This window comes from Perca flavescens, chromosome 5, assembly GCF_004354835.1.
Source record: "Perca flavescens isolate YP-PL-M2 chromosome 5, PFLA_1.0, whole genome shotgun sequence".
NCBI classification, from domain to species: Eukaryota; Metazoa; Chordata; class Actinopteri; order Perciformes; family Percidae; genus Perca; species Perca flavescens.
This window is the reverse complement of record NC_041335.1, coordinates 11,259,796-11,272,204: the sequence shown is the minus strand read 5'-3', so window position 1 is coordinate 11,272,204 and position 12,409 is coordinate 11,259,796. Positions and strand designations below refer to the sequence as shown.

General features: G+C 40.4%; 1 protein-coding gene across 2 annotated transcripts; it reads right to left on the bottom strand.

Annotated features, from left to right (window-relative positions):
• Window positions 1-669: 669 nt before the first annotated feature.
• On the bottom strand, window positions 670-10,270 carry rflna (refilin A). 2 transcript variants are annotated; one of them, XM_028578683.1, is made up of 4 exons: window positions 9,986-10,270; window positions 9,532-9,865; window positions 4,827-4,936; window positions 670-4,679 (listed from the first exon to the last, which is right to left on the bottom strand). In XM_028578683.1, the coding sequence occupies exons 2-4, from the start codon at window positions 9,748-9,750 to the stop codon at window positions 4,346-4,348; spliced, it is 663 nt and encodes a 220-aa protein (XP_028434484.1). In that variant the 5' UTR covers window positions 9,751-9,865; window positions 9,986-10,270; the 3' UTR covers window positions 670-4,345. The 2 variants fall into 2 exon arrangements, with proteins under 2 accessions (XP_028434484.1, XP_028434486.1); XM_028578685.1 differs by lacking the exons at window positions 9,532-9,865; window positions 9,986-10,270 and adding an exon at window positions 6,518-6,524.
• Between the last annotated feature and the right edge of the window lie 2,139 nt (window positions 10,271-12,409).

Below are 12,409 nucleotides of genomic sequence, written 5' to 3'. Positions count from 1 at the left end.
GGCAGCGTTATCATACTGAGAGAGAATTATTTGCCTGTGATCGCTGACTTAGCTCATATGAAGGGCAAACTGCATGTCTGTTATGATCCCCTCCTTACGTAACTCTAAAAAGTGACCATGTTATGAAGTTAAGACTGTAGTTTGCCTTACTTTCTTAATTTACAACATACAATTCTAATATATGGAATTATACATGAAAGTATTTTATTCTGTCGTCTCCAAAAGTGTCTTTGGACAGGACAGTGCAGTGCGTTTCCTGACATAAATTTGCTGGCCGGGTATTTAAATTGTGCAGCAGGCGTTTGTCCGCAGTATATAGACCACTGAGAGATGAAGAGCACATTTGGACAAGTATCTCTGAGGACATCAGATAAAACATTTATGTTGAGGGGACTTTTCTGTGCTGCTTTCAGTAGAGGAAAATCTTAATGAATTGATATTTTACTGCTAACAAACTTGCCGGGAGATTTTCACACCCAAGACTGTATTTTTTTTTTTTAAACGTAACTGGTCTGGATTTAGTCACAGGAGCCGAATCAACGTGTGTGAGCTGTCCCTCTCTGTGTCTGGAGAACTAACTTTCTTTCAGACCTGCAACATGAAGCCTGTGCTAAGCAGGCAAATACGTTGTCCTCTGACCAAAATGAAGCAACAAATGTACACAACAGAAAGGTTTGGAAAATTGCTTTTTTTTTATTCACTTAGGATATACATCTTTTTAAATTATTTTCTTTAATCAGAACAAGAACAATGATTGACGTACAAAAATATAAAGAGAATTATGAAGATGCCACATATACAACAAGAAACTATTTTACAGTAACAAAATCAAGTGTAAGGAAACAAAAGTTTCTCACATAAAACCACCAACGTATTAAACTTGACACCGACTTTCTCAGACCATCGATTCTACACATACCAAAAACCCTCTCATCTTTTCAGGAACTTTACTGTTTAGTATAAAAAGCCATCTTCAGAACAATTACCTCATCTATAATGTTTCTTTTGTAAAGGACAGGGTTTTGACTTTTCTCCTCTTGCTCTTTGTAATGCTACTTACTGTTCCCTCATTTAAACCAAGTACCCATGATGCACCACCTCAGCTTCGTGCACTCCCCTACCCTTACACACCTGGAGGGTAACTATAAAAAAAAAAAATATCGAGACCGCAAGTTCAAAACCAGAACTGAAAGTCGGGAAAACTCATTTGCAATGAAGTAAAACTGATACCTATGAAAATTTGAGGTAAAGTCTGAAGTTTCAATATTTGCCATATTCAGTAATCGAAATATATATATATACAGACACAAAAAGAAGTCATGAAAACGCTCTATTTATATAATATAAAAATCTATTTTACATCTTCGAAAGGGAAATTTTGTGGTTTCACTGCTCCGCTTTTTACATGCTGGTAATTTCAGAGGGGTTTGATACTTTTAAGCTACCTTGGATCAGAAACTGCCCAATATGACAATGTTGTGATATCTGAAAACAACATAAAACACTGTTGCACCAGCTATTTGTAAGTTCAAGCCTAGTTGTTACTTGGTGAAGATTTTCACATAACTAAATTAAAAGGGGTTGCATCACACAAAGTTTTTCTTATGCAGAGATTGCTTGTTATTTCTCCCAGTAACTGCCAGGTTTAACTGAACGGTGTACAGAACGTTAGCTAACGGAACAAACTAACAAAGCTAAAGTTAGCTTGCAAATATACGACACGTTCAGAATGAAGAGTACAAGAGGTAATATGGTCAAAACATCTGACCTGACACTTGGGAACATTTTTAATCTAATTTAACAAATAACAACATGACTAAAATGACTTAACCAGATGTCAGACTAAATGACCAAATACCGTTAGCTAGGTTAAGATGACAGACTAAATGACCGAATACCGTTAGCTAGGTTAGCATAATCGGATATTGCGTGAATACTGAAAAACACTTATTTTAATGTAAACAAAACAAAGTATTGCCTACAATTAGCAAAGATTACTAGTTTAGTTTAATATATTGTTTGCCCACGTAAAACTATTAAGTTTGTGACCCTAAAGGGACTTCATGTTGACATTGTTGATTTTCTTTAGCTTGGACCGAGCTGTAGATACTTCCTAGAAAGTCGTTACTAAGACATTCCTTAACTTTTAATGGTGCAACATGGTTTAGTAAATCACTAGTTGGAAACTAACAACAAGTCACTTCATGCACAAACTTATAGATGGATTTACGAATAGCTGGTGCCACCTAATCCAGAACAGTGTTAGCCTTTTTTTGAAAGGCTGTTGAAACGTTGATTCCTTGTATCACTAAACCATCCAGAAAATTGCAGTTGGAAATAGCTCTTGTATTTGTGTTTGACTCTCATGGAAAAGTAGACACGTGAGTGCCACAGCATCAGTACACTGTGTTCCTTGCAGAGGTTGTGACGGAGAAGTGTTTCTTTGTCAAACACTTTCCCCTGATTGTCTAATTTCTTAGCGCTTGTGTGACAAGTTCCACCATTTGACACCAAAGCAGGTTCAAAACAAAGTTACACTTATTGAAAAAAAAAAATGTAACCATACAATAATTGCCACCCGTCTTAAAGGCCTTGAAAAAATGCAGTTTTTTCTCCGTCATCTTGTAACTGTAAGATGATGACTGACTGGCATGGATGTATTATAAGAACTGGATCCAGCGTTCAAGAAAGCGCTCTGTTCATTCCTATGAAAGTTGATCAGTGGTGCATGAAGCCATCATTCAGCCAAAACTGTGAATAAAATTACCCGGATGATAGGCACTGCTTCCGCACTGTGCGGCCCATAGAGCAGATGCACTTTAGACTTCCACTAACTTGAATGGGGGTTAAAGGATTTAATCATGCGACTATCTAGACTTTCCAAATGTTAAAATGGACTGAATGGATCAAATTCTGATAGAGAAACAAATCATTATACAGGGGTTGTGGCGCTTAAATTTTTTTTTTTATCCATTTACAGATGTCTTTTGCTATGTGAAAAAGTATTTTTGTAATTCCACTGTTTGGCAATTACATTCAAGGTGTACTTCATGGGAGCCTGGTAACTGGACGTAACTTGGATACTGTGTCCAGCACAATGCACCAGGCAAACAGAACTCAGATCACACTGTCAAAGTAGGTGGTTCTGATGAAATATGAATTAAGATTTTGTTACTGATGTGTTTTTTTTTTCCTGCTTCAAAACAGACCAAGCACCACCCCAACTTGCTTTTTTCGTTACTCTGATTGATTGTAGGACTATTCAATTGCGGTCAGAGGCATTTTGGTCTGCATCGTTGATGCATCGTTGATAACAGCTCAATACATCCATGATAATGCCTCCTTGAAAATCTAAAATGAACTGAGAGGTTCCGGACTGCCAGAATAGATTAACTGAACTTTTAAGTGTTCAACTTTTAATAAATAGTAATACATTTTGTTTTAACCTATAAACACCCTTAACTCCTATATGATCTTAACTAAAGTATTCAAATTAAGTTCAACAGACATTAGGTTTAACAGGTGTTTAACTGCAGTGATCCAACACGGCTGAATATTTATTATCTCCCTTTTTCAAATATTCTCAAGGCAATCTGTTTTTGTTGTGCTGTGATCTGTAATTCTAAACCTGGCAATGTGCAGTTGAATTTAATTAAACGCTTGATCAAACTACACAAGCTGCTGTTTGAATGTGTTTTAAAACTGTACAACTGTACAACAAAACCAAGTGTTATGTCTGTGTGTGGAGGTATTACAAAGAGATAAACTGTTCAAACTATCTTTGGTCCAATTTTTCATATGCAGTTCTGAAATCCCCCACCCCCCCCATCTAGCCAAGTCCACTGGGAAGACTGTGATATATAGAAAACAAGTGCAACAGAGCCATATTAGAAAGATTTTCATTGGTGTGAATGGGTTTGTGCAGGCTCGGCTGAAATCCACCACACGTGCCATCTTGACGTTTCTCTACATACACAGACGTCTACGGTCTGTTACCTTCACTGAGGTTGCAATCCAAACTGAAAGAACGCAAAGGCCACCAATTTGTCAGCTCTTGTATTAAATAAGACATTAACCATTGAAGTGCAGCTTTAAACTGCCACAGGACAGACTCCCTTTTTAAAGACTGCAACAGTAGAAAGTCTAAAAACACTCAGGGGAAATGTCACTAAAGGGTTCCCAGAGTTTCCTCCATGGCGAGTATAGATGAACGGAGTAGGGTTTTTAGGGGCTCCGGGTATTACTTGAAGTATTTCCCTTTTAATGCGGGCCTTCCCAAGTTCCTTGTCCTCCAAAACAAAATAGGATGATCACCAGGTAGCCCTCTCCCTGTGTGCTCTGGGCCCTACAGGTCCTCTGTGTAGATGATACAGGGACTAGTATCCTCACTCGACTCCAGCTGCACCGTGGACACAAACCAGCGGCGGGAGCCCGTGGCGTTGTAGTTGAGCGTGGTGCGGTAAGTGTTCTTGGCGTGTTTCGGGTAGATAATGGTGGTGCTCTGGTAGCTAATGGGTTTCTGCCGCGGCTCCAGATACACCTGGGACTTATAGCTCTTCCAAGTGCAGTTTCGCACAGCCACCACTGTCTCGCTGAAGGAAGTGGGCGTGGGAACAGGGGCGCAGTAGACCTGGTCCCGGTAGTGCTTGTCGGAGTCGTACTTGACCTCGGAGTTGCACCTGGAAAGGAGAAAGTGACAACCCTTTAGAAACACATCTAAAATGGATCACTAGGTGGCAGTGTTGACAAGAGAATATTGATCAAAATAAGTGAACTGAGCTCCATGTTGCAACCAATACTGTCTTTATGTGTCAAAGTTCCCTTACTTGATTTCCTGCTCTGGTTTGGGGTTGACCTCGATGCTTTCTCCGAAGAACACGGGGTGCATGCGAGTCTTTGGGTCTGTGCCCGTGGAGTTCAGCAGCAGGTAGGGCAGCTGTGCAGAGGAAACACAAGAGTCACAATCTCACAAACGTATCCACGAACCGCTGAACTGATTGTAACCAGCCTGCCAACGTGTCCATGTAAAAACATCCCAGCATGGTTGGGGGTTTCGGCAGAGCCAGCAACCCAAAGTTAAAACACTGCAGTCCCCACCCTCTCCAGGAAAACACGCTCCTTGATTCGCCCTTATTGGAACTCGCCTAGCCTGCGGCACGACTATTACTACAACAACAATTAGACAAGAAGCACAGCAGTCAGGGCAGCATTTAAATTCAGATAATAACACTATGTGTGTGCGTCCAGCCAAATTACGTGTCTGTGGTAAATCTCATTCTGGCCACAGCCTGTGATTGTGTGTGGACTGAATGTAGGTGTACAGATGTTGGGCCTACAGTAGTAACAGAAATGCAAAACTAATATTAATATGAGTCAGTGGAGCAGCTGGTAGCCAGGCTGAGTGGAGATGATGCTGTTAGAAGATGATAATCTCTTTTTGGTCTGCCAGCCTCCACAGGGAGATCTCATGGGAACAAGTTATCTAACGGAAAGACGGTCTCTAATCACAGACACATTCTGTGCCTTTGTCATATTTCTTGATTCTTATGTAAATTATGATTTTTATGGCTTCAGCATGCATGTGTGAGGGTGTCTCTCTTTCTCAGGTCTTAATCTGGCCATTGTCACTACTCCACCTGCTTCACCATTTAGAGCTGTTTCACACAGCTCACCAACATTGACATGCACAGATAGAGACACAGTCTGGTAATCTATTAAATTATAAGCCTGCAACTAATCCTTGTTTTCATAATCGATTCATCTGCCGGTTATTTTCTCAATCAATCGATTAATTGATTGGTCTATAGAATGTCAAATATAGACTAAAATGCCCATCACATGACACTAAAGCCCAAGGCATTTTGCCTAAAAAAGTTCCCTCAATTTTCTTTCCATTGACTAATCGATTAATCTAATCAAATTTCTAATTGAATCATACGAATATCAGTGCACTTATTTTCATGGGATTAATTCATGGGAGTGTTTGCAGTGCACAACACCAGATGGGATACAACTGTACTGTACTCAACTAACTGTAGGAACCAGGTCTGTTTTAGTACTGACCTTTGACTCTGAGTGGAGCCATAAGGGGACAAACAGAGCTGCACCGATCAGAAACACAGATACTGTCACACACTGTGGAGCAAGGTTGGAATTGACCGTTTTCTTTGCATGTGTCTCTGGCCAATCTGAATGACCAAATGGCACCCCAACCACAACTCCTGACACCTCTCACATTACACAGGAGAGGCTGTCACATGCTGTGGTTTGGCCGCAGTTAAGCACACATGCCACAACAGGGGACGAGCAGGAACAGGCCAAGGACACAGCAGATCACTGTGTGAAGCTCGTCTTACCTACAGCCTACGATCATCACCACACACTCTCTGAACGGTGGAGCTGAACTTGCACACCTGCTAGTTTTGCCCACGCCGGAGTGATCTGCAGGCCGTTGATTTCCTGCTGCTGGTACTTTTTCATGACCTAAAAAACTGTATGAGTTTGAGACTGTATTTACCTCCGCCGCTCCGGCATGGAGAGCATCCCAGGTGTTTCTCTACGTTGTGTTCTGGCAACTTCTGCAAAGCAAACACTGGTGAATGAAGGGTAGGTCACCTCCAGGCAGTGGATCCCCCAGTACGCTCGCAAAGCATAAGCCCCCCCCCCCCCCCCCGGAAGCATTTCTGCCCAGGAAAAATAGTCTGCAGCTGAGCAACCCACACAATGTACAATGCACAATGCAGAGCTGCTGAGGGAAACGACAACTCAAACACACTTTTCCAACTGCTGGCTGTTTGGTGGAGTGAACTGACTTTACTTCCTGTGTTTGCAAGGCCATTCATGTAAGAGCATCAGTATCACACAGTGAGGCAGATTTAGAAAAAGTCATCCGAGATCTGTCTCCTGTCTGTCTTCCTGTCTAGTCCTTGAACAGGACACAACCTTACACGGCTCTGAAACGCCCAAGATTACAAGACCGCACTCATATTGTTCATGCATCTAGTCCATCTTGTTAACGTTCATATGGCATTTATTATCCCACATCTGCATAAATTTGACCCAGGTTTGAAAACAGAGGGTTACTTCACGTTTAATTTAGAAGTGAGAGGTCATCAAACCCTTATGCAATGACCTGCAGCCGCTCTAACAAGCCCCTGCACCCCCCAAAATAGAACTTCAGGATTGTTCTTAGCTGGCATAGAAAAACAACACATAAATAGATTTAGAAATAGAAAAATAGAGTGCATGTGCCTCCCCTCGTCCTGCTAACAGACATGTAAATTGAAAACTTTTGAGGTTGTATCCGTACACACAGGCCCACAGACAGGATTAGAAATCTCAAAGCAGGATCTGCTCCTATCAGGACTGATCTTTAAAAGGGAAACCACGGGGCAGAGCAGTCCTACTAATCTCAACCTCCAGAGGATTAGAGGATCTCTCTCATTCTCTGTTTCAGGCTCCAGCAAACCAATAATGTCACGCAACTCCCAGGATGCAGCACTGCATTTCTGAGGCCTCCTTTAAAAGCCACCCCGACCTGCGCAGACATGTTCTTAAGGCTTTCGAAACTGGGAGTGACCTGGAAATGATTTTCAATCAAATCAGCCTCGTCATGTGTGACAAACATCCCTACTCATTTCAATCATCATAAATCTTAGTTTCCATGAATACATTTGACTATGTGTAGTATCATGTCTGTCCTCAGCTGATTAAGTACTCATAAAGCCTTAGGGTGCACTGAAATGGTGCAATCAAAGTACAGTTGTTAAGTACATATTGCTGGAAATATACCTTTAAGTTTAAATTATGATAGATTCCTAATGCCCAAGAGCTATTTGAAGATTTCAGTAACTAGAAAATTAAAAAAGACGTTAATAAAAGTTAATTTGAACAACTTTTGGTTGGCTTTTATTGGCCTATTGTTAGACTATTGTGTTTTTCTAAATATGTCAGTTCTCTGTATGGACTTGCTGGTGTCCATGGTGGTTTGATGTGAGCTGAGACTCAGGCAGCTATCTAATAGTGTTATTATGAACAGAGACATTTTTCATCGACCATTACTGACATCAAACAGCTCCTGTAACTACTTTGTTTCTACTGCTACCACATCCCCAGACATGGTGAATTGAACATTAATAAATCCAGCAGGACCCTGGCTTCCAGATGCTGATGTACGTTTTCGCTGTAAGCGATCATTCATTTCTCATTCATTTTGAGACTCAGATTAATCAACTTTACAGTATTCTCTCTGTTTCCTCTAACTTTAACTTCTATTTTCAGCTTTACATTTAGTGACTTTGGTGTCAATGTTCACAGATTCTTTCAAACGTCTAAACTCAAGTTAATATTAAGGGACCAGAGTCACAATTATAAAATGCAAATACTGAAGCTTCTATACATAAGACGCCTATCATGTATGTACAGTAGGTTCCCAAATTGGGGGCTGGGACCGTCCTCAAGGGGTTGTCAATCAAGTAAGGATATAAGAAAAGCATGATGATTACCAAGGAAGGACAGTGAAAACTATTCAAAAGAAACAATCTGAGAATGAAATATCACTCTTTGTTTAAATAGCCCGCCAGTCTAAAAACTAAGGCAACATGTAAAGAAGGGCTGTGGACATTGCTTCACTTTAAAGGGTCACAAGCCAAATAGGTTTAAAATACCGATCTAATAAACAACCAATTTGCCTTTCTGTTCCATTTCAGTGGTTTCAACAGACCTGCTGCTATAGGCTTATAGAGCTAAAACTCTGACTTACTTTATTATGTGTTTCATTAAGATTCTTCAGCCTTCTAATCAATATGGCTGACATGACAGACCCTGAAGAAGAAGAAGCCTAACACAAACCTTTTTCATGACAGTCCCCAATGTAAATCCATCACAGAGCATTACCTTTATGATTTTTACCTGCTATCTTGAAGGTTGTGAGACAGAAACCTGATCACCCTAGTCATGCTTAAAGTGTACACACCTTCATGCAGATACATGCTACTGAGTGAAGTAACTAAGTGTTATAACGCTTTCTGACATCTTGCTGGGAGCCCCTGGAATCCTGGCAAGGACCCCTGGGAGTCCCTGGACCCCAGTTTGGAAACCCAAGTGGGCCTAATCAACTCACTGACCCTTATGACACCATGTAGTCAGGGGCAGGGCCCAGCTGAAGCACTAAACATTTTTACTGGCTTATTGAGGGCCAGTGACATCTTCAGCAAGATGCAAGTGCAACATCAAGTTTGCAACTAAGGAATTTCTGAGAGAGAGAGAGAGAGATAGAGAGAGCTTCCAGATGTGTGATTGTAACTGAAGTGAAATCTGTTTCTGGCCAAACACTAAAATGCTCTCAGATTTTCAGTTTCTCTCACAGCAGCGTCATTATTTAGCCATTAAGTCTTTGTATCCTTTAATTCAGTGTGTCAATGGAGTGACTGACTGCACAATTACTCTGGACATAAAACAGAGCCGAGTCACTGCTTTCAGATTACAAAATAGTTTCAAATCAGGAAGTAAATCCAGCGATGTGTTTCTTACCAGTTTGCCTTCTCTGCTTTCCTTTTTACAATATCCATGATGACTTTCGACGGGCGTCGTGCAGCTGCCGGAGCGCGACTCGATCAGACCCGGAGAGAGTGAGCAGAAGGGCGGACTGGGACTGGGAGGCAACCCCGAATCCGGACTGTCGAGCAGCCCTTCCCGGTTCTTTCCTTTCAGGCTATCATCCATCGCTTGTAAATGTAGGTGCCCCACCATTTCTGGGACGACTCAAGTCAAAAAAAAAAACACTCCAGACGAAGTCGCACTGACAAGTTGCGCGCTCCTGCGTCAGAGAAACAATCCTCCCGTGCGAACTTTTTCAAAATGACTTCTGCAAGCAGCGAAGAGGAGAGAAAAATGAGGAGATATTCATTTAGTCATTGCCCATACACTGCGGACAGAGTGATATGAATTCAGCATTTATTTCTACCAGGCTTTAACTTTACTGTACCTGCGCGTCGTGAAGGAGCCACCTTTAATCCCGAAATATATTCCAAAGAGGCGTGACAAATGAACCACAAATTGAAAGAAAATCCAAACTTGACACTAAAGTGAAGTATTATTCTTAATCTAAAAAACAAACTTAACTAAAACGTAGTAAAACTCGCGCAAAAACAAAAAAGTCGACCGTGCGTCTGGCACCGATCAGGAGGATCAGCTCCTCTACTCGGCTCTGACTGTGTGTGTGTGACTGAGTGAGTGAGTGTGTGAGAGAATGTGTGTGTCTGCGCGTTCTCCAGTGGAGAGCTCCTTCTTAATGACCCAGCCAGGCTTTTTTTTGCACCTGGATCCAGTCCAGCCCTCATGATCTGGATAACTTCCATGTACAACCGACAGGGGCGAGCACGTCCTCCTCGCTCTGCTGTAACTGTGTTTATGATCTGTTGAAGTGCCCTTGAGCAAGTTACCCAAATCCTAGTCTCGCATTGCCAGACATATATCAACAGCTGCTGGAGCTGTTGGTTTTGTTAAGCCAATATTTATAATTAGCACTTAGTTATTAATTAGTTAATAGCTGGCAATTAAGCTTTAGTGCGGAACTTTTTGATATTAATGAACCTCCGATACATTCAAGCCATTGCCAAATGAGTTGCTACAAAACTAATTAAGACTATGAGCTTCCTAAACTCTCTCTGTATCTTTAGCACGCAGCAGAAGCCTTGCTTCATGTGGATGCCATGACAGTTTTGTTGTCATTACTTAGAATTCCCCATGGGGGAGACACAAACTACGACCTATAGCTTTAATAAGATACCACTTGTCATAACAGCAAGTTATTACATACTGTAATAATTACGGCTGGGACGATATGCTTTTGTCCCGATTTGATTATTTCACGATACATGGGTGCCAATTCGATTTGTATTGCGATTAGCGGTTGTTAATTATAATGACTGATTAGTAGTTAGTAGTGATAAAACTATTTATAATTAGCAGGTAGTAATCAGTTAATTAGTAATTCAAAATTAATAACATGCCACTTCATCAGAGCAATCAGTTATTAATTACATATTTGTCAATATTTAGCAGTTAGTTATCACTTTTCCTATGAACTAGTTAATTATTATCAGTCAATATTCCATCCATCAATATTCATAATTTTGTCAAGTTCATTTAATTACTTAATTATCAGTTGATATTACTATTCATAATTAGCAGTTAGTTTCTGATTTGTTCCGCCTTTATTCGTTATACCTCTTTTGTGTATTTTGTGGACCTCATTGTTGTTTCCTATTTCCTCATAATCTACTTTGTTGGCCATGAAACATGGCCTTTTCTCCAGCGCCACCCATGGGGCAAAGATTATGTTTTCAGACTTTAAGAATTGGAAACGTGTTGTTCTGTCCAACATTTTGGTGTCCTGGTTGAATTTCTAGCATCATTTGTAAATATATATATTTTTATATTCAACTTTTATGCAGGTCCCATTGAGGTTAGACATCTCTCTTGAAAGCAGATGTGGCCCAGACTACAGCATAAAAAGTTGCAGACCAATCAATAAAAAGTCAGACAATGGATAAAACAATTCTTAAAACTGACAACAATACTCAAAACAGACAATACTAAAATCAGGCCAAAAATGTTTTAAATGTTGCCTAAAACAACGACATTCATCATATCAAATAACAACTTGTCTTCCTGAGTATATGCCTGAGTAATATCCACAATGTCTGGATATTGCATTAGAAAAGCTTAAGTTGAAAAAGCTTGGACTACAAAATATTACAGACGGACCGTTTATGAAATGCATCTGAGTGAGAAGCTCCACAGCTGTACAAAACGGTATCATCTGCATAATGCTTAATATTAGTTCCACGTGCATCAACACTTACATTATTTGTTAACATTTTTTCATTTAGGCCTGGAGCTCATCTATTGACTACAAAAGTGTTACAAATTAGCTGGATAACGGCACTTAGTAAAACCCAGAACCTGTCGTTATCTATCGAGAAAAAGTTATCCAGAAATGATCCAGAAGTTATTTAACTTTAATAAGATGTAATCCTGCTGTGAGGAAAAAAAAAAACTGATGAAAATCATTGTTTAGTTTCAGTCATTTAAGAAATCAGAAAATCTCATCACTGAAAGGATTATTAAATTACTTTAAATATGTAGTAAATTACTAAATTACTACAGTTATTTTTCACAAGGCCTATGTGTACACAGTATGTGTGTGTGTGTGTGTGTGTGTGTGTGTGTGTGTCTGTAACCATCCTGCCTGGTATATTTCAGGACTGGGTGGAGATGGGTGGGAATGCTGTTACTAAATGTGTGCATGGTGCACACACACACACACACACACACACACACACACACACACACACACACACACACACACACACACACACACACACACACACACACACACACACAC